This window comes from Ooceraea biroi, chromosome 8 (genome assembly GCF_003672135.1).
Source record: "Ooceraea biroi isolate clonal line C1 chromosome 8, Obir_v5.4, whole genome shotgun sequence".
Lineage (NCBI taxonomy): Eukaryota > Metazoa > Arthropoda > Insecta > Hymenoptera > Formicidae > Ooceraea > Ooceraea biroi.
The window spans coordinates 842,555-866,883 of record NC_039513.1 but is presented as its reverse complement, the minus strand read 5'-3'; the positions used below and the strand labels follow the sequence as shown (position 1 = coordinate 866,883).

General features: G+C 37.3%; 3 protein-coding genes across 7 annotated transcripts; 1 reads left to right on the top strand and 2 right to left on the bottom strand.

Moving 5' to 3' along the window:
* Nucleotides 1-8,095: 8,095 nt before the first annotated feature.
* Nucleotides 8,096-11,824, bottom strand: LOC105280838. 2 transcript variants are annotated; one of them, XM_011341662.3, is made up of 4 exons: nucleotides 10,688-10,808; nucleotides 10,339-10,603; nucleotides 9,684-10,178; nucleotides 8,096-8,823 (listed from the first exon to the last, which is right to left on the bottom strand). In XM_011341662.3, the coding sequence occupies exons 1-3, from the start codon at nucleotides 10,741-10,743 to the stop codon at nucleotides 10,146-10,148; spliced, it is 354 nt and encodes a 117-aa protein (XP_011339964.2). In that variant the 5' UTR covers nucleotides 10,744-10,808; the 3' UTR covers nucleotides 8,096-8,823; nucleotides 9,684-10,145. The 2 variants fall into 2 exon arrangements, 1 of the variants encoding a protein (XP_011339964.2); XR_002193381.2 differs by lacking the exons at nucleotides 9,684-10,178; nucleotides 10,339-10,603; nucleotides 10,688-10,808 and adding exons at nucleotides 11,061-11,462; nucleotides 11,700-11,824.
* A 3,847-nt stretch (nucleotides 11,825-15,671) lies between these two features.
* Nucleotides 15,672-17,561, bottom strand: LOC105280835. The gene is made up of 4 exons (XM_011341653.2): nucleotides 16,539-17,561; nucleotides 16,202-16,424; nucleotides 15,938-16,115; nucleotides 15,672-15,862 (listed from the first exon to the last, which is right to left on the bottom strand). The coding sequence occupies exons 1-4, from the start codon at nucleotides 16,722-16,724 to the stop codon at nucleotides 15,754-15,756; spliced, it is 696 nt and encodes a 231-aa protein (XP_011339955.1). The 5' UTR covers nucleotides 16,725-17,561; the 3' UTR covers nucleotides 15,672-15,753.
* Nucleotides 17,562-17,954: 393 nt separating this feature from the next.
* Nucleotides 17,955-23,783, top strand: LOC105280836. 4 transcript variants are annotated; one of them, XM_011341657.3, is made up of 6 exons: nucleotides 17,955-18,117; nucleotides 19,008-19,135; nucleotides 19,211-19,411; nucleotides 22,741-22,927; nucleotides 23,149-23,318; nucleotides 23,481-23,783. In XM_011341657.3, the coding sequence occupies exons 2-6, from the start codon at nucleotides 19,132-19,134 to the stop codon at nucleotides 23,696-23,698; spliced, it is 780 nt and encodes a 259-aa protein (XP_011339959.1). In that variant the 5' UTR covers nucleotides 17,955-18,117; nucleotides 19,008-19,131; the 3' UTR covers nucleotides 23,699-23,783. The 4 variants fall into 4 exon arrangements, with proteins under 4 accessions (XP_011339959.1, XP_019887692.1, XP_019887690.1 ...); XM_020032133.2 differs by lacking the exon at nucleotides 17,955-18,117 and adding an exon at nucleotides 18,458-18,690 and having other exon boundaries at nucleotides 22,762-22,927; XM_020032131.2 differs by lacking the exon at nucleotides 17,955-18,117 and adding an exon at nucleotides 18,461-18,690.
* Nucleotides 23,784-24,329: the final 546 nt, after the last annotated feature.

Here is a 24,329-nt window from a genome sequence, read left to right as displayed (position 1 = left end):
TTCTTTTATAACAAACCTTTCGATTGTGTAAACTTCTTTCAAAGATTATTGTTGTATGAGAAATAATTCGATACGAAAAATGAAATTAATAAGTTATTATTGTATATCGGAACAGGTTGAACAATTTATGTTTAAGAATGTTTCGTCCAATATCTATCGTTTAGGAACTGAAAAATGAGAAGCGGGTTTTGTGGTTATCGTTATTATATCGTATATCGTTTTTCGGACATCCGGTTAGTGTTACATATCGGGTGTCGAATAAAAGTGAATTACGACAAATAAAAATTTCGTTTTACTATAAATCATAAAGTAATTGTTAGGAATATATGTATTGATCGTTGGTTGTACCTCAGTTTTTCTCAGTTTTGTAATTTGTGAAAAAGTTGTTGACAAACAAATTGCTTATGTAATGAAAAATAATTGCATGATCAAGCGACGCGGTAGCGTCGCGACGCCAAGTACATAAAGAACAAGGTTCCGAGGAGTGAGAGCCACTGCATAGACGTCGCGCGCTACCAAGTAGCTTATCCGGAATTTCATGTCATACAAACTTTCGATTAAAATATCTCAGGATCTAAAGACGAATTTTTTTCGTTTTTCGAAAACTCGCGTGATTGTCCTAAAATGACGTTTATATGAGAAAATTTTCGAAAAATACTGATTTATTGTAAATAATCTAATAAAGTTCGAAATATCGAGGTTGCTGACACTTGAAACGTTACCAATTGTTGAGCTCTACCGTAGATCATGTTTCAACGTAATTTGTAACTTCAAAGATAGCAGATCCAAGATGGCCGCCAAAATATTTCAAAAATAATCAGTTTTTCTGTTATTACTCGCTTCTGGAACTTCAATCCGGTAGAATTCATACTATTTTAGGTGTTTTTGACATTGCTAATTACTAATATCAAGTTAGATGGTAATTATGTACTTTAACGGACCCAGCCCCGATGACCTTGACCTTGACATATGTTGTCAAGGTCACCCTCCTGAGTGACCTTAAAGAGGTTTTAGCCGTCGCTCGTTGTTTGTTAAAAAGTTATAAACAAAGAAAGTTTAATGATTTCGCACGAATTTTTAGCTGTCTATGTGAAGCAAGAACATGATACTGACATATATTACAAAGGTTACCTTCCCGAATAACCCGCACTAGGTTTTAGTCGTCGATTGTTGTTTATGAAAAAGTTATTAACAAAAATGTTTAATGAATAAAGCATAATTTTACGATATCATATACGTTTACGAAAGAGTATATTTGATGGAATTTTAGCTTTAAATCAGAAATAGGTTTGGGTTAGGTTATATTTTCCGAACCTGGAGCCCCGGACACATACGCTCGTTTTCAGCCCGCTTCGCGGGAGGGCGGGGGGAAGGGGCTTTGCCCCTCCCTTCGCCGGAATCCGTGGTGTGTACCAGGTGATCAAAATCTGCACGGTGAAATCTGTTACACTGGCCCCGGCGGGGGGAGGGGCTTTGCGCCTCCCCCCCCGCCCTCCCGTGAAACGGGCTGAAAACGAGCGTATGTGTCCGGGGCTCCAGTTTCGGAAAATATAACCTAACCAGGTTAGGCTAGGTTAGGTTAAGTTAAAGCAGAGAATACTTTGTATTTAACTGTTTGTGCTTTTGGTTAAAGTGAAGAATACTTTGTACTTATATTAAAAGAAACTATTCTATATATTAACAATTCACTGCTTTAAATGACTTTCCTTTCTTCGTTCATATACATATTCGTCGTTTATATCTTTCATTTTTCAATATTCTTTCAAAATAATTACTATATTTTCGAAATTTCTTTTGTTAATAACTTTTTCATAAACAACGATCGACGACTAAAACCTAGTGCGGGTTATTCGGGAAGGTAACCTTTGTAATATATGTCAGTATCATGTTCTTGCTTCACATAGACAGCTAAAAATTCGTGCGAAATCATTAAACTTTCTTTGTTTATAACTTTTTAACAAACAACGAGCGACGGCTAAAACCTCTTTAAGGTCACTCAGGAGGGTGACCTTGACAACATATGTCAAGGTCAAGGTCATCGGGGCTGGGTCCGTTAAAGTACATAATTACCAACTTTTATGCCAAAATCCTATTCTACGGAGAAAATTACGTCGGACATATCCTCTAGTTTTCCCAATATATTTTCGATGAAGCTGTAAATTGACGAGAAATAGCGGAGAAAAAACTGTTCATACTTCCATGTGATACGCCAAGAGATTTCGTCCGTTAGCCGTTAATGTTTAACGTTGCCCAACTCTAACCACGTGGAGGTGGACGTTTTAGAGTTTCTTTATTTTTTTTGTTCTTTTTATTTTTAATTGTTTTTATTTTTCTCAATCTTCTAAGAAGATTGAGAAAAATACGTAATTTTCTCCATAGAATAAGATTTTGGCATAAAGGTTTAGAAAAAATACAATTTTGCAGTAAATTGTTTAAACAATTTTGTTTAAACAAACTGATTTTGCAAATCTAACTTGATATTCGTAATCAGCAATGTCAAAAACACTTAAAATAGTATGAATTCTACCGGATTGAAGTTCCAGAAGCGAGTAGTAACAGAAAAATTGATTATTTTTGAAATATTTTGGCGGCCATCTTGGATCTGCCATCTTTGAAGTTACAAATTACGTTGAAACATGATCTACGGTAGAGCTCAACAATTGGTAACGTTTCAAGTGTCAGAAACCTCGATATTTCGAACTTTATTAGATTATTTACAATAAATCAGTATTTTTCGTTTTCGCTATCTGTTAACCATGATTAATAGATTTTCCAGATGGCCGGAAGCGATTCCTTTAACGGAAATTTCTGTCGAGACGGAGTTCGGTTCGTCTCCGCCAAAACCCTAATGAAAAATATCAAAAACACAGGAAATAAAATAAATAAATTTCATATATAAACCTGCCAAATAACAAGAGCAATTATCTTAAATCCTTCCCTTAAAATTACTACACAAAACACAATCAAAATAAATCTAACCTCGTAAGAAATTTCGTCCGCTTTCTATGCACACTGGGAGGCGAGATATGGGTCTCCAATAACGATTACCACGGATCAGAGCGCCCAATTCGAAGCTGCTTTATTCAAGGCAATGACCAACATGGTTGGTTGCGAACGGATCCGGACTTCTGCATACCATCCAGCCTCAAACAGCATTCTGGAGAGGTGGCATCGGACGCGCGCGCGCGCGCGCGATAGAGAGAGAGAGATGCAAATAAGTTAAGAGAGGAGAGGAATCAACTGTTGCGGGAATTGTTGCAAACAAAGAAAGACGCTTAAGAGTGCTATTATGTGTCATGCCAACGCTAACTGGATTGATGTGTTGCCTACCGTGATGTTAGGTCTCCGTACTTGTTTTAAAGAAGATATTCAAGCCTCACCGGCTGACATGCTTTATGGATCATCACTTCGCATTCTTGGAGAGTTCTTCATAGAAGAAGATCCGCCTTCTGATCCTGAGATCTTCCTGGAAAAACATCGTCTTCACATGCGTGAAATCAAATCCAGTCTGACTTCTCATCATCAAAGGAAGACTACTTTCTTTCACAAGAGTCTTTTCGATTGCTCTCATGTTTGGCTTAGAGCAGATGCCGTCCGGAAGTCTCTTCAGCCGCCGTATTCTGGCCCCTTCCGCGATGTGGAACGAATCAACGATAATCTTTTCTCTATCGATATTTCAGGCAAAACTGTGAATGTTTCGACTGAGTGCCTTAAACCTGCTTTCCTCCCTAAGGATTTTGTTGAAGTTCGTTCGCCTTCTACTTTTGTAGCCTCCGTTACTCCAGTGCTGCCTCCTGCAATCATGAGACCTCTCCGGACTTATTTGGACCCCAAGAAGGTCAATTTCGCAACGTGATACGTCGCTGGAGGGGGAGTACTGTGGCGCCTCGTTACATCTTGCCGACGTCGGGTTTTTCCACATTACCGATCGGAATATTGATTTCTTTATTGCTAATGTTTCATTAATTTAATTATCTCCTGGCAATGTTTATGTTTTATGTTAAGGCCTTTTCTTGTTGGTTTTGTTGTTGTTTTAGATTCCCGCATGACACACACGTTCTGTACAGTTCCAATAAATAACGTCTAGCATTGAACATTCAGAGATTCTTATTTCTTACACGCAAGACACTACATCCCCTCGACAAGGATAGATATACTTACACATTACATTATGTAAAAGTTATGTACTTTGTACGTACAAAATATGAGTGACCCTGACTTGGGATAGAATAAAAGATTATTAGGGCGCTTTGAAAAGTAAATTTTTACGCATAGTAAGAAAGATACGTTTCTGCAAAAATTTTGGTGCATATGATTTGCGTGAAATCGTGGTCAAGAGTAAAACGTATGCTGTACACACACACACACATATCATTACTTCATTCTTTCAGATATCCATTGTGCCAAATTTTTTATCCCTACTCGGCAGTTTCGCATTTCGACGACGTTATCTCTGTTGGACGTATTCACGGGAAAACCGGCGGGCTGGTCCTGTGCCAGAAAACCGGCAAAGAAAGCGAATTTATACCTGCAGCGCGGAGCTGCGGATCCAGTATCTGGTTTCAGATATCATACCTCGATTAATATTATTACGAGGTATCTTTGCGTTGTTTTGGATAAGTAGACCCAGGTGTAAGATCAAACGCCTTTTCGGCACCGCACGCACAGTTGCAGGATCGTTATATCGCTTTACATTGATCACGGTCGTCATGCCAAATCGTTATTGAAATTCCTACCACAATATTCTCTTTGTCTTTTATCCCACAGCGATGGGTTAGCTTTTACAAGACTTATCAATTCATTTTGCTTGATTATTTCATCTTCACACTCTTTTTCTACTTCTTCCGTCAGACTATCAATGCCATCAATGTCACCATAATAATATTCGTATATACACTGCCGGCCAAAAGTTTGAGACCACCATTTGCGACAGATGTGCGTATTACACTTATTGTAACAATGTAATAAAAGCAATCGTTATCGGCTTTTTAGTAGTAACAAAAAGTCGTGCACGTGTTCATAGAAAGAAATACTTTTAAGAAAATTGTATTGAATTAGCTACGGATTCACTTGTGATCTCAAACTTTTGGCCGGCAGTATACATAGGTAGGTACTCGAGGAAATCCGTCTTTCCGTAAACCGCTCCGTTTTGTGCATTTGCATTTCCATACGTCGCGGTAATTCGTGTTGACTGATTTACTGACCGAAGTTGCTGATAATTGCAAGTCTGATGACAAAACTTGAACAAATATATAGTAATATGTATGTAATATAGAGAGATTACAATGTGCATATTAAAGCTGAATTAAAGTTTGTATTAAAATTTGGGTGCATGAGCGATGGAAACGGATAATTAAATAATGTTTAGAATTAATTTGTGTTGCACATTTACTGTATGAATTATATCCGAAACGTAAATTTCAACATAGGTGAATTTACAACGTTCTAAATGACACGTTACCGATTTGAGCGAAACGCGCAGCGGTACTTCACGAACGGAGACGCGATACTTTTTGCGATTCTTTCAGATATCCATTGTGCCGCGTCAATTAAAAGTAGCATTATACAATAATATTATTAATTATTTTGACAACGAAAGAATGTAGGAATGGCGTTCTTGCTGTTTGCAAAGAATTGTATCGCAATACGAAGAAAAACCTTTTTTAATTGAACAAGTTTTTTGTTTTACACAAAACTTTGGCACTTTTGGTGATTGTTGCACATTTAAATCTTTCTTAACATATTCAACATAATACAAAAAGATTCGGCTTAGTTAAAGGTGGAAGGAAACACTTATTGTAACATATCATAAAATAAGTCTTTTACAATATAAGTATCTTTTATAACATAATAGAAAATAAACCTTTCATAACATAAGCAACGCTTAACAAAACTTATTGTTATTACATATCACAAAATAAATAATGAATCTAACAGCACAATATCTTATCAGTACATATCACAAAATAACCGAAGATTCACACAGCATCCGATATCCAATATAGGAGAGTTTGTATTATATAAAACGAACTCTGCTATATTGGATATCGGACGGAAATCGGCGCTGTGTGAATCCTCGGTAAGTGTTTTACAATATAAGTATCATTTATATCATAACAGGAGGTTATGATGGCGGATGGTGAGGTGGGAAGTGGAGAATAGTGCTCCTGAAAGAAAAGAGGAAATAGGAGAGATAAGGTGCAAGAGGAAGAAGGAAATGAGAGAAGAAAAAGAGAAAGGACGGAAGGGATAGGAGACATGGAGGAGAGGAAAAGAGAAGCGGAGGAGAGGAGAAAGAACGGAATGAAGTGAGAGGTAACGAGTGGAGCTCAGAAAGAAGGAGAGATCGGGAAGGGAAGGTAAGGGATGTGGAAGAGCACAAGAGAAACGGAAAGGAAAAGTGGAGGAGATAAGAGATGTGGAGGAAAAGAAAGAGAAGAGGAGGAGAGGAGAAAGAATGGAAGAGAGGTAGGAGATTAGAGGAAGGAGAGGTTAGAAGGAAGGAAATGATGACGTAAGAAAGGAAGTGCACAGGGAAGGACGGTAGGTAAAACAGGAAGACGGAGGTAGTAAGAATAAAGCTCGGAAGAGGGCGACAGAAGGTTAGGATCGAGGTTGGAAATCGAATGCATGATCAATGGCTGACGTGACCGAGGAATTAATAGCGGAGAGGAGAGTGAAAGGAGAGAAAGATATAAAGGTGAAAGGAAAATGGAAGGAGCAGAAAAGATTAGAGAAGAAATGAAGGAGATGATGGGTAGGATGATGGAGATGATGAGAAGGATGATGGTGATGCTGGAAGGGCTGAAGGAAGGAGAGGAAGAAAAAACGGAACCGGAAAAAAGGATGGAAGAGAGATTAGAAGGAGCGGAGGGGAGCAGGACAGAAGTGAGGAGTGAGGGAGAAGGGAAGAGCGGAGGGGAAGGGAAGAGGAAACAGAGAGGAAAAGGAGAAGACAAGAAGAAGGGTGAGATGAGGAAGAAGGGTGAAGATGGAGAAAAGGAGGAAAAGGAAAGGAGAGTAGGAAGAAGGGGAGAAACGAGTGGAGTGGAGAGCAGTGAAGAAGAAGAGACGGAAGAGAAGATAGAGGATGGAGAAGAAGTGGACGAGGGGGAGGAGGAGTGGTGGAAAGAGGTGGAAAAGAGTGAGGAGGAAAGAAAAGAGAGAGAGACGAGATAGGGAAGAGGTTAGAGGAAAGAGAGAGGAGAAGGAGAGAGGAAAGGGAGCGGGAAGAGAGAGAGGAGAAATAGGGAGAAAATAGAAAGAAGGAAGGGGAGGGTAAATAAGGTATTATGTAGGGGAATAGAGGGAGAGAGTAAAAGAGAGAGGAGGATAACAGTAGAGGAAATGATGGAGGAGTTATTAGGGAGAGAGACGGAGATAGAAGAGGTGGAAGAAAGGAGGGGTGAAGGAGGAAGATGGATAGTGATAGTAGAGATGAGGAGGGGAGATAAGAAAGAGCTGTTGGAGGAAAAAGGGGAAGCATGGAGGAAATGGGGGATAGGAATAGACGAGGATTTAACGATGGAGGAGAGAAGAATAAGGTGGAGGTTACTGGAGAGAGCGAAGGTTGGGAGGGAAGTAAAAATGGAGAACAAGAAGATAGAGATAGAAGGGGTAGAATGGATATGGGATGTGAAAGAGCAGGAATTGGTGAAGAAGAAATAGGGAAAGAGGGAGAGAGAAGGGTAAGAAAAGAGGGAGAGGGAGAAGAGGGAAAGGAGAGAGAGAGGAGAGGGGGAAGAAGGGTGAGATTAAATGGAAGATATAATTAGATTATGTTACAGGAAAAGGAAAAGAGGAGGATAAAGGAAAGGAGAAAAAGGAGAAGAAAGAGGAGGACAGAAAGGAGAAGAGAAGAGGGAGACAAGGAAGGAAAGAAGGAGGAAGGAAGAAAAAGGAGGGACTTGTGGAAAAGGAAGAAGAAAAGGACAGAAGGGTGGGAAATAGGTCAGAGATATTGTGAGGTCGCAAAAAGGTTTAGAGGAATGAGTGATTGTAAGGGGAATGAGGGGAGGGAAAGAGGAAATATGAGTTATGGGGAGATTGTGAACGGAGCAGGATCCGTGATGTATCCTGTAGGGAGACAATGCAATCCTAAGGGAAGCATTTAATAAACATACATTAAATTATATCATAACAGAAAATAAACCTTATACAACACAAGTAGCAACGCTTTACAAAACTTGTTATAAGAGTACAATCAACTTGTTAATCGAACAACTTATGAAACTATGGTAATAACGCAAAGTATCCTGTTATTGTTACATATCCTTAAAATAAAAGTAAAATTTGTTCGCAGAATAATTTATCGAAACTACAACGATGCATATGATAATCCCCCACTTTGATTTTCGTATGTTAAATGCATCTGTGATCAAGATCATCTACAAAAATTGCCTAAATCAACGGAGACATCGTCGATCTCAATAACAAATAATCATTCACACACACTCTTTATGTAAATTATTTCTTATAGTTCTTGATACACCTCTTCGAAAATTTCCTCGTTTTCCATTAGAACTACGTATCCTCCGTAGCACCCTTCTCTTTCAATTCCGGTTCTTCTTCTTGTTGTTCTACCGATGTGTCTTCTTTTTTAATAGGCTCGTCCTTTTCGATATCGGATTCAACTGTAGGTCCCTCGTTCTTCTCCGTGGATTTACTTTCACTATCCGTTTGATTCGTTCCAGCTTCCTATTTCGGTTTCCAAATCTTATCTTATTGAGAAGATATTTAGTCTCTCTATCGAGGAGTTCTACTTTATTTGCGATACTGTGAACTTTGTATTTCACTGGTTGGTTTATCGTTACATATCCTTACCTAAAATAAAAGTATCATCGAAAATAAAACTATACATATATCCTAACAGATACAAAAATAATTATGAGATTAATCATTCATGTATACAGGGTGAGTCATTTTAATGTACCACCCCTAAAACCTTATTTATTTTTAATTTGAGAACAAAATGTTTCAGACAAAAGTTGTATGGCTGCGAGAGGACAAGATGATGATATTATAAATTTAATTGTAGATGGCGCCACTTTAGAGATTTCATCATGGCGGCCATTTTTTAAATGGAAGGCGATTTTTCTCTCGAAGTAAAAGTTGTAGCTGACAATGAGACGAATACAACGGTTTTTTGTTTTTTGCAATTGGACCATTTTTCAGTGAGTTACAACGTTTCGAAGTTTATAGCGTCTCTCCATGGTCCGTGATAATGAGAAATAGGGAGATCCATTTTACAAAAAAAAGTTAACCTTCACATAACCTTGACAGGTGCATCCGTTCTATCTACTATCCTACTTTTAGCGCTACCCAGGAACAACGGCGTGAACGTAGTAGGTTTCTGTCCCCTTCGGGGTGCTTCATTAACGCGAGTCCCCTAGCCTCTCGCGATTCGGGGTGGTTGATTAACGCGAATTTCCTAGCTTCTCGCGATTCGGGGTGCTTGATTAACGCGAATCTCCTAGCCTCTCGCGATTCGAGGTGCTTGATTAATGCGAGTCCCCTAGCCTCTCGCGATTCGGGGTGCTTGATTAACGCGAGTCTCCTTGCCTCTCACGCCCACGCAAAGTCTTGTTGCAAGTGTTTAAATACACCTCCATTTTCATCGATACATTGTATCACGCGTAATCGAAAATTGTTTTCGACTCTTTGCAGTATACCGTCAGTAATACCTTGGAAAGCGCGTTTAAATCGCAGTTTTATGTCTGCCATTGTTGTTGGTTGTGTCGCAAACACCTTTTCCTTGACATAACCCCACAGGAAAAAGTCCATAGGCGTGAGATCAGGAGATCTTGCTGGCCACTCATGGGTTCGACTACCCATTCCAATCCACTTTCTATGGAATTTTTCGTTGAGATATGTGGTGATCAAGCGACTCCTATGGGTAGGAACACCATCTTGCTGCCACCACATCCTACGACGAGTGCAGAGATCTATATCTTCGAGGTTTGGCAACTCATATTGCATAAATCGTAAGAAGGTTTCCCTATTTAAATGGCCTTCGAAAAAGTAAGGTCCAATTACATGGGTCCCGATAATGCCACCCCAAACATTAATCGACCATAGGTGCTGGTATTCCACGCTCCGCTGCCATTATGGAATGTTATTAGACCAATAATGGCAGTTGTGTCGGTTCAGTCCTCCTCGGTTGGTAAATGTTGCTTCATCTGTAAACAGGACGTGCATGAAGAAACATGGGTCTCTCCGATATTGATTTCTAGCCCAGTTGCAAAATTGAAGCCTACGGTTAAAGTCTCCAGCTTGGAGCTGCTGTGTCAAAACAATGTGGTAGGGGTGGAATTTTACAAATCTCAATACTCGACTTACTGTCTTTTGTGGGATACTATGCTCGTTTTCAATATTCCTTGTCGAGATGTTGGGGTTTAGTTCAACTGCTGCCAGCGTCACCAGAATATTATTTTCTTTTGGGCCAGTCTTTTTCCTGTTACGTTTTAAATAACCCTGTTGAGCACGGCGAAGCAATAATTTCATAGTCTTGCGCGTCGGGTATCGTCTGTCGGGAAACCTAGCGGCATACACCCTTTGCGCTGCTTTCAAGTTGTCATTGCACAACTCCGCTATTTCCGCTGGGCTATAATCCCTCATAATTAATAATAGAATGAATAACCGACAATTTCATTGGGAGTGTAATCAGCCATCTCAAAATCTGTCTCACCAAGAAGTGATGAGAAGCCGAATGCGGGCCACTAAAGTACGCAAGGCACGGACCATGGAGAGACGCTATAAACTTCGAAACGCTGTAACTCACTGAAAAATGGTCCAATTGCAAAAAACAAAAAACCGTTGTATTCGTCTCATTATCAGCTACAACTTTTACTTCAAGAGAAAAATCGCCTTCCATTTAAAAAATGGCCGCCATGATGAAATCTCTAAAGTGGCGCCATCTACAATTAAATTGATAATATCATCATCTTGCCCCCTCGAAGCCATACAACTTTTGTCTGAAACATTTTGTTCTTAAATTAAAAACAAATAAGTTTTTAGGGGTGGTACATTAAAATGACTCACCATGTATATACTGTACTCACTTAATGTTCTTAGTATATTTTTCATTAATAAGTAGCAACACATCCAATAAGCATGGAAACTTATCAGTATCCTTCATTGTTGTCAATGCCATTTGAATTGCTGATCTATCGTATGAGTAGGTTCAATATTATTTTTTGCACTTAATGTTTCTGTTACTTGTCGAGCCAGATTATTCAGCCCTTCGGACTGCTTTAAATACACTTCTGTAAGGTTATCTTCTGCTTTCCTTTTTCTTTTGCAGAATGTGTCAGACGAGGGAACAATTTTTGTTGTCTGCTGTGTAGTACTTTTTTCTCTTGGTGATCCTTTTATTTCACGAGTATATGGAGGTGCTTGGGATTTATGTTTTAGAGAGTTCAATGACATCTCTGGAGAGATGATAGATTCTGTTGTATCATCGCCTAGAAATGAATATCAAGTTTATATATGCATGTTACCATAACTATTCAATACCTCTGGTATACAGCTAGCTTCCTCCCCATCACACGGGGATAAAAAAAAGAATAGCGCAGAATTAGGAGACACTATAAGCTTTGAAACTCTACAAATTAAAAATTTTGAGCTGCTCTTCCTAAGTAGGAATTTTTAGGTAGGAGGCTAGCTGCACAGAGGTATTCAATACATAATGTGATACCTACTGGATAATGATGCATAAGAATCTTGTGTCCTCTTTGCATTGGAAGTCTGTGATGAACTATTACCATGGTAACATGCAGACTTGGGTAAAACTGAAGGAGACGGGCTTCCTCACCGATTTCCTTCTAACTTTGTAATATCGTTTATTTTGATGAGAAAATACGATTGCGAGAAAGAAAATCGTCGCTCTCAACTAGAAAGAAAGTTATCACCTACGGAAAAATGACAGTTTCGGGGTTAGGAAATCTGTCATACCGGCGGTCTACGGGCGTAGCGCACACTGACTGAGCATGCGCGGTGACGTAAAACTGCGCCAAATTAGAAATGTCTAGTAAAATGTTTCGTGATTGTTGCTATGTGATTGGTAAGTTAGTAACAATTCGATATGTTGATTGTTCTTTGTTATTTACATTGTTTACTTCATTTGATCACCACGATGAAGCTGCACGAGTTTCTGTCAGTGACTCATAATAGAGATAAATTAGTAGATTTTTTAATAGAACATAACTTAATACACAGTGAAATACAGTGTCCAAAGTGCAATAATAAATTAAAAATTAAAACAAGTAATCTCTCATTTCGCTGCCAGAAAGTATTTTACGAGAAAAATAAACACAAAAAGTACGTCAAGAAACAATGTTCTTTTAAAACAACTGCAAAAGTTGATACATGGTTCGACAAATCGAAACTAAGTTTAGAGACTGTGTGCAGATTAACTGCATACTATATTATGTTGAGGCCTCCGCGACATAACTTTCTGTGCACAGAACTTCAATTATCTGACCACACGATAGTAGATTGGATTTCCTTTTGCCGAGAAGTAAGTATATTTTGATACATTAAATATATTGAATATATACAGGGTGTCCCATGGGAAGTTGCTGAAAGTAAACGATTGGTTCTCCCCTCCATGACTTCAGAAAGGGTCTTACGGTTAACGGTCGTTCATCTGAGTGTCCGCAGTTTTATTCTGGTTGTGGTAGATGCAAGTCCGTGCGCGTCAAAATGAGTAATTTGACGACGGAAGAAAAGATTTATCTTGTCGAGTGCTTCTTTTCCAGAGGAAAAGTTTATAGCAATGCTTACAGGGGGTTTCGTACTAAATACGGAACACATAAAGTTAAGAGCGAAAACATGCTGAAAAGGTTAGAATTTATTATTTTTTTAAACGTATGCGTTACGTCACTCCATTTTTTGGCAATAAATCTGCATTAAAATAATGTTTTGTGTTATTTTTATCAGAATTATCGATAATTTTATGCAGTATGGAACTATCCAAGACTGTAGACATGATCTGCCAGGTCCTTCTGTGTCTGTAGCTGCAGAAGAAAACATTGAAGATATTAAGAAGTATTTTGAAGAGAATCCAAATTCTTCTATTCGGAAAGCTGCCCAAGCTCTTGAAATATCCAAAACAACGTTACGCAGGATTTTAAAACATTTCCTGAAAATGCATCCCTATAAAATAACATCGCATCAATTGCTAACCAAACGCGCTATGACGAAACGTGTGGAATTCTGCAAGAACGATAAATAGAATGTTTGAAGATGGAGAACTTGATGCAAAATTGATAATTTACACGGACGAAGCACATTTTTGGCTAAATGGTTATGTCAATAAACAAAATTATAGATTTTGGGGGTCGGAAAATCCCAACGTTTCCCTGGCTAAACCTTTACATCCACAAAAAATAACAGCATGGGCTGCGATCTCGGTAAAAGGAATTTATCTGCAATTCTTCAAATCAACAGTCACTGGTGAAAGTTACAAGCAGCTTCTCGAAACACAATTCTTCGCTCATGCAAAAAAAGAGGCCTGGTCAGAGGATTTCATTTCATGCAGGATGGAGCGACTCCACATCGAACCCAGGAGGTCTTCGAAACAATCCATAAAGTTTATGGCAATCGAGTCATCGGTCTGGGATACTCCAAATTTGCCCAGGGGGGGTTAGAATGGCCACCGTACTCGCCGGATTTAAATCCATGTGACTTCTTTCTTTGGGGATACATTAAGGACCATTGTTATGCCGGAAATCCAGAAACAGTGTCAGATTTAGTAGTAACTATTAAAAAGGTCGTCAGCAACATTAAAGACGACATGGTAGAAAAAGTTTTCACAAGTTTTCGTAAAAGAATTGATTTTTGTACAAATTCAGATGGTGCACACTTTGAAAATATTTATCATTAGCTTACTTGATTATTAGCATATTTTTCATTAATAAAATAAACTGATATACAAACATTTTGCTAAATTTTATATATACCCATTAAAAACTGCAGACTTTCCTCTTTCCAACGCAATTTTTGTTTTTTCAATAACTGCATACGTTTAAAAATGACAGCTGATTAGTTGCAGCAACTTCCCATGGGACACCCTGTATTAATAAGTTAAATATATGCACTTCTACAATTTGTAATTTAAAAATGTTATAGGTTTGCATCGATTGGGCACAAAAACATTCAACCATCTTAGGAGGCCCAAATAAAATCGTCGAGATTGACGAAGCAAAAATCGGCAAGAGGAAATACAATCACGACCGGATAATTGATGGCAAGTGGATCTTCGGCGGAAGTGAACGAGAGACAAGAAAAATATTTCTTGTGCCGATTCCCGATTGCACGGAAGAAACACTGCTGCAAGTTATTAAGCAGTGGGTTCTACCTGGGACGACAATACTGTCAGATTGTTGGAAGTCATATAACTGCTTAAATAGTGAAGGCTTCCAACATCTGACAGTAAATCATTCGATGAATTTTGTCGACCCAGATACTGGTAAGTACAGACTACTAACTTTTTATTCGGCATTTTAGTAATTGTAATTTATAATATCGTAACTTATTTAATATTATCGTACTACTAATTTTTGTCTTGTTTATTCAGGAGCCCACACTCAAAATATTGAACGCGTTTGGAGAGAAGTTCGGGCAAATATCCTACGATATGAAACACGCACTCCGCATCTAATGGGATATTTGGCCGAATATCTCTTCAAACGTGTGCATAATTTTGATGACCGCATTAGTGCTTTCTTCCGTGCAATTGCGGAACTGTATCCACCGAAGATCTTCCAGGAAGATGACGCGGAGGTCTCCACTTCTGCCCAACAATAACTTTGGATTTGCCGTGGATCAACTTTTGCAGTTGTTTTAAAAGAACATTGTTCCTTGACGTACATTTTGTGTTTATTTTTCTCGTAAAATACTTTCTGACAGCGAAATGAGAGATTACTTGTGTTAACTTTTAATTTATTGTTGTACTTTGGACACTGTGTTTCACTGTGTATTAAGTTATGTTCTATTAAAAAATCTAATAATTTATGCTAAAACTTATTTATCACTAATCTAATCTATCTTAATTTGTCATACCGGCGGTCTACGCGTGTAGATGCAAGCATGTACTTTGCAAGAGTGCTCAGAGTATATAAAGCGAGGTTTCACGCAAAGCAAAGTTCTACATTGTAACTTCCACGCAGTACTTTTGGTCACCTAAAAGTTTTGTTATTGTTTTTATGTGGAAGAGTACTAGGTGACGGGCAAAGCCCATTTCCTCGTGCTCTTCCACCCAAGCATATACTTTCCCAGTATAAACTTTCTTACTTTAATATTATTAATTTGTTATACTGGGAAAGTATATGCTTGGGTGGAAGAGCACGAGGAGACGGGCTTTGCCCGTCACCTAGTACTCTTCCACATAAAAACAATAACAAAACTTTTAGGTGACCAAAAGTACTGCGTGGAAGTTACAATGTAGAATTTTGCTTTGCGTGGGACCTCGCTGCACATGAATTGAAAACCTATTGGATAGCGACAATCACGCAACATTTCTAATTCCGCGCACTTTAACGTCACCGCGCATGCTCCGTCAGTGTGCGCTACGCCCGTAGACCGCCGGTATGACAGATTTCCTAACCCCGAAACTGTCATTTTTCAGTAGGTGATAACTTTCTTTCTAGTTGAGAGCGATGATTTTCCTTCTCGCAATCGTATTTTCTCATCACAATAAACGATATTGCACAGTTAGAAGGAAATCGGTGAGGAAGCCCGTCTCCTTCAGTTTTACCCAGACTTGACATCTTCTGGTACAACCACATTAAATTCAGTGGGTGAATAAGGAACCTCATTTGAATTTGGTTTTGGTATTGCATTCATGTAATTGCTGCTAGTTCTGTAAGCAATAACATGACATATTTTATAATATTGCTTTTAAATTTAATATAATTAAAGTTCAGAAGCAACTTACTTTCGAGGTATAACAACTGGACTTAGAAATGTATCACATATTTCGTATAACTCCCATGTTGGAAAATATGTGGGAAGCGCACTCTGTCCCGATTTTCCTTTTAAAGACATTGTCATTTTACGGCGTTCTTTTCCATATCTTTGTCGTATTTTATAAAACTCTTTCTCAGCATCTGAACCTGCAAATAGTAATATCAGTATCATAACCTCAATTCCTGTTATAGTATAGTTAAGTATAACATTTCAGAAATGTAATGTATATTACCAGACATTTTTAGTATTGCACCCGCAGATGCCCATGCCAAATCTTTATTGAAATTCCTACCAAAAACTTCTCTTTGTCTTTTATTCCACAGCGGCGGGTTAGCTTTTACAAGACTTATCAATTCCTTTTGTTTGATTATTTCATCTTCGCACTCTTTTCCTACTTCTTTCGTCAGGCCATCAATGCCATCGATGTCACCATAATAATATTCGTAATTCATTATCTATTTTTACAATATGAATTACTTAGTATTATTCATTATAATATTTTATACTATAATTATATTATTTTATACTAATTAATAATAATACACTAATTGAAAGTAATTGACACATACCGTATCCGTATGTCGAGACGCAATTATGTACAGAAACAGGAAACTGTAGACGACTGGACCATTGGAGACAAGGAGATCGAGGACCGCAGGGCCTTTCAGCTCGAGAAAATCGAGTGCGAGAGATACAACTTGAGCAACGGCGAGATGACAGGCTCCGACAGGTTTCGAGCTGAACTTGATGTACATACACACACCGTATGCGTATAATACGGTCCGTATCCGTATTTCGAAATGAAATATACTTTTTTTCAAATTTTTTTCATAAAAATAGAGTTTCGCGCTTTACTGAAACATGTCGCCTCTGATTGGCTAACGTTGTGTACCTAGAATAGGAATACTATTCTAGGGATACTAGTTACGAGTACAGCAGTAGGAGAAACGAAATGAGATTGAACCATTTCACTTTACTTCCATGTTTACGCTCTACTCTAGGTTTTACTTCTTTCTCTATGATAGTAAGCAGTAAGAAGTGGCCACTCGAAATCGACTAGTTTAAGAACTGACCAATAGGAATTCTTAATTCTGTTTGTTACTATACTCGTACTCCTATTCCCTACTCCCTACTCCTTACTCCCTTGTAGAATGGGCTTTACGCACTTCGACTTACGACTTACAACTCACTAAAGCAAGGTTGTGGACCAGGCGTCACGAGACAATGTGCTAAATATAAGATTGAGAAAATGTACGAATCTAACGAAACAGTGCCAGAAATATAAAATTAAGAAAATGTACGAATCTAATGAGACAATGTGAGAAATGTAAAATCGAGAAATGTACGAACCTAAAAAAACAATATGATAAATATAAAGTTTAGAATCAATCTCTCGGGGACACAGATGAGATATTAATCAAAGATCATGCTTTGAACTCTATAAACGTAAATACATGTATACATATCCTCTAAGTAGGGATGGGCGATCTTGAATCAATTATTTGGAAAATCGATTCTTTTGAATTCGATTTGCGGTTTTTTAGATCGATCCTACAGCCTTCGATTAAACGAGTGAATCGATACTTTAGACCACAGATCGATCTATAAAAATATATAATTCGTAGGCCTCCTGCACACCAGCGCGACGCGACACGCGACGTGCGATATCTAAGCAGCGTACAGTTTTTATGGAAAAGCTGTATGCTCATGCGCTGTACGTTTTTTCATTTCACCGACCGATATTTTCAGTACTAACAGTAAATTTTGGAACGCCGCCATAGTCGGCCAATCACAGAGCTGATCACGTGATGACGTGATATTAATGGCATCTCTTATATTTCCTCGAGGTTGTCTAGAAAGGGCGATAAAAAGCAAATAAGGAGCGAAAAGTTTGAAATGGGTAAAGAGAAAAAAAGTAGTGTATGAAAATATTTTATAAGAGATTCACGTGGTGGTAGTAGTTCTACTTGCAAATTATGTCAAAGGCAAGTTAGATGTAGTGGCAATACCACTAACCTAACTAATCATTTAAAGAGATATCACAAAACCGTTGAGGAAAATATGTCAACCAACCGAAACATTCAAGAAACGAATGACCAATTCGTTGAAGTGCTTGAACTTGAAGAGATTTCTGCTGAAGTTTACTCTGTAAGTAAAAAATATATAAAAGTATATTTATAATAGGGATTGGCGATCTCGATTCGGTTCTGCCAGAATCGATCCAAAAGGTCCAAAAAATCGATTTTTTTAATCGATTCTTTACTATTTCGATCTTGTATGAATCGATCCTTCACACTCAGAATCGACGAGTCGATTCTTTTTTCAAAATGACTTGACGACTTCTGTCTGCGGCGGCCCGAGTGAAGCCAGATCGGGTACGCGGCTTCTGACTCACTGTAGTGGAAGGGATGACACACACAAGCGAGAACCGCCTACGTGTGCGCTCAGCGCTTCGCTGATTGGTTCATCGTTTGTGTGTGTCATTCCACTACGGTGAGTCGGAGGCCGCGTACCCGATCTGGCTTCACTTAGGGTGCCATTACATGAAGCGCGAAAACGCGGAAGAGAATTGTAGCTAGAAAAGTAACTATTCCGCGTTTCCGCGAATTGAGTCGTTTCTTTCCGCACACTTGAGCGGAATCCGCGGAATCCGTTACCGTGTGTGCACGTGGACTCAACAAAAGTGTATAGAAAATAAAAATTTTCTAAATGGATGGTCCAGTAAGTATTTGAATGCTTTTTAGTACTCAGTAAACATATAGTAGCTTGTTATTTTTGGAGAAAAGTTTCTGTAATTTACACACTTCTTTCGATATAGATATAGAATTAACACGTAAATGTAACCTAACTTTAGGTTTTGTACTGCTTTTTGTAAAAACAAACAAACAAACAAGTTTTTTGTAAAAATAATAATGAAATGACGTAAGGAAACACAATATTAAATTTGAACAGAATAACAAATTATTAACACCTATTGCAAAGTCATAACCTCACTTTAGGTAAAATAAAGATAATTAAACGATTGTATTTGTTCACAGGCAACAAAGTGTGGCTATTGCGGCTTCATTTTAAGGGGGTGGAACAATTTTGGACCACCATTGTTTCAAGACATACAATGAAACTATACATGTTATAAATGTTAACAGCAATGCTGTGGTTACTATGAGTACGTATAGTACGTCAGAACAGTCAATTGAGTCATTTCGCGATAATTTTAGTTGTTTATTTATTTATGTTAAAGGAAAGAGACATCAAACTGAAAGTGTTGTGCAACATGAAGGAGCTTCACAATCTGAAACGCAATCAGTACTCACACAAGACGAGTTACTAATTGAACTGGTGCGGACTCGAAGAGGTTTATGGGATCATTCAATTCCAATAACCGAAAGGACAAGATTAAAAAAAGAAAGTTTATGGCAAGAAATTGTAAACGCATTTGATGGTAAGATCATTTTTAATGACTTTTATGAATAATATTATCTGCGTGTAAAAGTAAACACAACAAAATTACCTTTTTAAAAAAAGGTATAAAAAAAGCGCCAAGTATAAGCGCCCGAAGTTCTTTCAAAAAAGAACTCTACAAAACTGATATCTTTCAAACCCGAAGTTCTTTCAAAAAAGAACTCTACAAAACTAATGATATCTTTCAAACCCCAAGTTCTTTCAAAAAAGAACTCTACAAAACTAATGATATTAACAAATTGCGCCAACTACAATGGATATTTATGCAAACCAGAAAATCTATTACTTTAGTTGGGTATTTATGCAAACCAGAAAATCTATTACTTTTTATTATTACTCTTTGGCCGATATTCATTGTTGATTCTTATTTAAGACCATCTTAAGTACATTCATAAGATATTTGAATTGATACGAATAAATATTTTAATACATATACATATATAAATATGTCAATACAAATGTGTTTTTTGAAAATACTTGGCGCTGCTAAACCGAATAAAAAATTCTTAGTATTTAAATAATCTAAACATTACAATAATTTGCTTAGAGTTTAATTTACACAACTTGCCGAAATACATAAAATATATGTACAAATGTAGTTAATTACACTTATTCTATACTTAACTCTAATGTCTCACATAACACATACGCGCGCGCGCGCACACGAGAGAGAGAGAGAGACACACACACACACACATTCACAAGAGAGGAAGAAAGAGAATAAGGCAATTAAAATATTGGTTCGATTTGTTTAGAAGTTTTTATTTGGTTTAGCAGCGCCAAGTATTTTCAAAAAACACATTTGTATTGACATATTTATATATGTATATGTATTAAAATATTTATTCGTATCAATTCAAATATCTTATGAATGTACTTAAGATGGTCTTAAATAAGAATCAACAATGAATATCGGCCAAAGAGTAATAATAAAAAGTAATAGATTTTCTGGTTTGCATAAATACCCAACTAAAGTAATAGATTTTCTGGTTTGCATAAATACCCATTGTAGTTGGCGCAATTTGTTAATATCATTAGTTTTGTAGAGTTCTTTTTTGAAAGAACTTGGGGTTTAAAAGATATCATTAGTTTTGTAGAGTCCTTTTTTGAAAGAACTTCGGGTGCTTATACTTGGCGCTTTTTTATACCTTTTTTTAAAAAGGTAATTTTGTTGTGATTTCACACATTTTGTAGTGTGAAGTATGTTATTCTTTTCTTTTTATTAACGGCATTAATAACATTTATTATCAGCAAAATGATTTGTTAATAGCATTAGTTTTGTAGAGTTCTTTTTTGAAAGAATTTCGTGTTTGAAAGAATTACAGAATACACAGCCAATCTTGCCATTAGACAATTATACTGTTTCAACATCATCTTATAAAATCATCTTACTTCTAACAAAACGAGTTTCTTTCTAACAAAACGATTTTCTTCGTAAATATCTTCGTAAATAAACTACACAATTACAACACATATTAACAATAATATATATCTCTGCCTACATGTAACTGTCATAACGAAAAGGAAGCGAAGGAAACTCGGTGAAGATGATGCGAAACATCGGAACGAATATACACGAATGTAATGATTGTATATTGCATCCAGCGAGAGAACGTTATCGGAGCAGACGAAAACGCATCCATTCCGCGCAAATCTCCTCCCTAGAGACCCTCCACTACACCGCAATACAAGCGCGTTAATGCTATTATACACGCCACCACTACGCCACGCTATCCCCACTTCGCCCGCCTATGCGCAGACGGATAACGTTCTCTCGCTGGACGTAGTATAATTGTAATGATAACTTCACATCACTCTTTCGGCATCAACCTCACCATCGTAAAGGAACTCATGCGTGACTCTATATCTCTAAATGTTTCTCCACATCCATCCAACTTTCACATCACTCTTCCGCTCTCATCCTCACCATCGATAAAAGGACAGAAGTGTAATAAACTAAAAGAACAGATGTGCAATAAACATTTAGCAGTAGCATGAAGAACATAGATATGAAATTTATAAAAGTAATCATCAATAAAAGAACAGAAATGCAATAAACTATTAGATATAAAATTTATAAAATTAATCATCGATAAAAAAACAATGATTAACGTGCTGAACGTCAGAATATAGGTCAAAATATATAAAATTTATGTCCTTATCTTTATATTTTTCTTTGCATCCATCCAGCATCCATCCCAGCTTCACATCACTCTTCCGGCATCAACCTCACCATCGTAAAGGAACTCATGCTTGACTCTTTATCTCTAAATGTTTCTCCACATCCATCCAACTTTCACATCACTCTTCTGCTGTCATCCTCACCATCGATAAAAGAACAGAAGTGCAATAAACTAAAAGAACACACATGCAATAAACATTTAGCAATACCATGAAGAACAAAGATATAAAATTATAAAAGTAATCATCAATAGAAGAACAGAAATGCAATAAACTATTAGCAAGTTGCGAACAGTTACCATGAAGAACATAGATAGAACATTTATAAAATTAATTATCGATTAAAGAACAGAAATGCAATAAATAAAATTAATCATTGATAAAGGACAGAAATGCAATTATTAGCAGGTTGCGAACAGTCTGGTAACACTGACATGAAGAACGTAAATATAAAATTATTGACAGCTAATCAACATAACCAAAACGTACTTACAGCCGCACATGTCTTCCTTGGCTGCGTTCGGATCCTCCGCCCGGTCTCACATCTTCCTTGACATGTGTTCTTTATAGCTGCAGTGCTGGACTATTGCACTTGAACTCACTCAACTACTTCTTGCGCTTCATCACGTCGTAAACACTAATAACTCGCATCTCTGGTATGTACTGAAGCCAGATCGCGGCCGCGGCTCAAATTCAGTTAAAGCATCTGAAGCATCAACTGGACCGCGTCGTACATCCGTACATGCTATCTTGCATCTCTGGTGCACGCGAGAAAACCGATATTAGCTGCTGCCATCTCGTTGAAAAGAACGAACTGTACAAACGACGATGATAACGACGTTTCTTAAATGAAATTTTCTAATTTAAGACTTTGCATCGCCATATCTCCGCTCGTAGGGCATGTACAAGAAAAATAAAAACACTTTTATTATATAATTCGACCCCAAGCTATCCATTGAGCCTACTTAGAAGTTGATCCGTTCAGCGGTTATTGAGATCTAATAATCTGAGTGTCTGCGAAAGCGTCGCTTCGCGTAAAAGAGTCACGGTGCGGTCTCGCTGCGCGTATACTTGGCGCAAGACACTACCGTGTCTCTTGATAATAGACAATTCTCTGTATAATCGTAGGATCTCTGTCTATGGAAACAGTTAAGCAGAGATGGAAACACCTGCGAGATTCGTACATAAAGGCTAGAAAGAAGATGCAAGGATACGTACGAAGCGGATCAGGAGCAGAATCTGGCCATCCTTTACGAAGTTCGTTTGCTCATTATGAAGAAATGAGGTTTCTCGATGATACCGTAAAGACGACACCGTAAGTATTTACATTTTTTCAGATATTCATATAATTTAAAAAATGATTTTACCATCAAATACGTTTACAATATCTTATCACAAACTATCCTTTTTACATCTCGTTCTTTAGTTGATTAGAATGGAATGTTCCCACATTAATTTTTGAACTAAGATTTTACAAACATTCAAATTATGTATAATTGGATTTAATAATTTATAAAATTATTATTTTTGTTTCAGAACTGTCAGCTCCGTCCAGCACCTTTTGGAAGCAAATTCATCCCATGTTGAAGATATGCAAGTGGACATGACTGCTGAAAATTCTACAGATCTTGATGATTCCATACAGGGTGTTTCATATTCACCGTCAGATTCATCACAATCTGCATTGTCAGGAACAAAAAGGAAAAGTAAAGGCTCTTGCACAATGCTAAGCAACAGGCAATAGGAAATAGAAAATATCCATTATATAATAGAATGGAATAGAAAAAAGAGAATTAATATTATATATTGATCAATCTCGGATCGTTATTAGACACTTATTATATATACGCATATATTATTAATTACAGATGTGCAAAGGCAAGCTGAAATTGAGAATAAATTTCTTAGTATCATTGACGAAGTATCGAGCAAAAAACGTGATGTAGTGGACAGTTTTTTGGACCAGCTTGGCGACATTCTACGCCGACTATCCTACGTACGACGCAGAAACCTGCAAAGAAGGCTTATGGATATTGCCATAGAAGAGGAGGATGCCGAGCTTGGGGAGAGGGCGAGTGCCAAATAGATACGTTTTGTTTAATATAATACATTGTTCAATTCGTGTAATATGTAAGTTATAAAGAATAAAATATATATTTCTATTCAATTTATTACATTGTTGTTCATTATACATATTGTATGAATTGCTCTATACTATTAAATTTTCACAATATATATCGGAAAAACAGATTACGTACGAATATCATGAGAAACTTTCTTGAATTATATACTTTAACAAAATACAAATACAAAATTCTAATTAATACAGTTAGTTACTAGTGCGTTGAATGAAAACTACATATTTTAAAAGTTGTTAGTTAAAACTTTATCCCATTGCCATGATAGAGGATTGACATGCTCGAAATAATGAGTAAAGTTGTCTCGAATTTTCACTGCTGCAGACTGTTGTGAAGTATTTCTATAATTTACATCTGTTAATCCATTACTTGTAGCCAGGAGATTTAACTCTTCTTTTTGTATAGTACAATACCTTCTTTCTGCAAGTGGTAAGTCCAATTCTTTATTAATAATAAAATTATGCAAGACAACTGTTGCTTGTATAGCTTTTACGGCAGTAGATGTTCATGTAACAATAGGTTGACGATATATTCTCCATTTTGCAGCCAAAATCCCGAAAGCACATTCAACTGTTCTCC

What these genes read in the sequence shown, in the direction of transcription:
- LOC105280835 (XM_011341653.2), bottom strand. Translation starts at nt 16,724, where the DNA reads ATGTACATCAAGTTCAGCTCGAAACCTGTCGGAGCCTGTCATCTCGCC. An exon ending in TGCAATACTAAAAATGTCTG is followed by an intron (nt 16,116 to 16,201) that starts GTAATATACATT and finishes TACTATTTGCAG; the next exon opens with GTTCAGATGCTGAGAAAGAG. An exon ending in CCAGTTGTTATACCTCGAAA is followed by an intron (nt 15,863 to 15,937) that starts GTAAGTTGCTTC and finishes TATTGCTTACAG; the next exon opens with AACTAGCAGCAATTACATGA.
- LOC105280838 (XM_011341662.3), bottom strand. Translation starts at nt 10,743, where the DNA reads ATGGTCCGTGCCTTGCGTACTTTAGTGGCCCGCATTCGGCTTCTCATC. An exon ending in CGGCTTCTCATCACTTCTTG is followed by an intron (nt 10,604 to 10,687) that starts GTGAGACAGATT and finishes GAGGGATTATAG; the next exon opens with CCCAGCGGAAATAGCGGAGT. An exon ending in ATAGTATCCCACAAAAGACA is followed by an intron (nt 10,179 to 10,338) that starts GTAAGTCGAGTA and finishes TCCTGTTTACAG; the next exon opens with ATGAAGCAACATTTACCAAC.
- LOC105280836 (XM_011341657.3), top strand. An exon ending in AATTGTAAACGCATTTGATG is followed by an intron (nt 19,412 to 22,740) that starts GTAAGATCATTT and finishes GTATAATCGTAG; the next exon opens with GATCTCTGTCTATGGAAACA. An exon ending in GATACCGTAAAGACGACACC is followed by an intron (nt 22,928 to 23,148) that starts GTAAGTATTTAC and finishes TTTTTGTTTCAG; the next exon opens with AACTGTCAGCTCCGTCCAGC.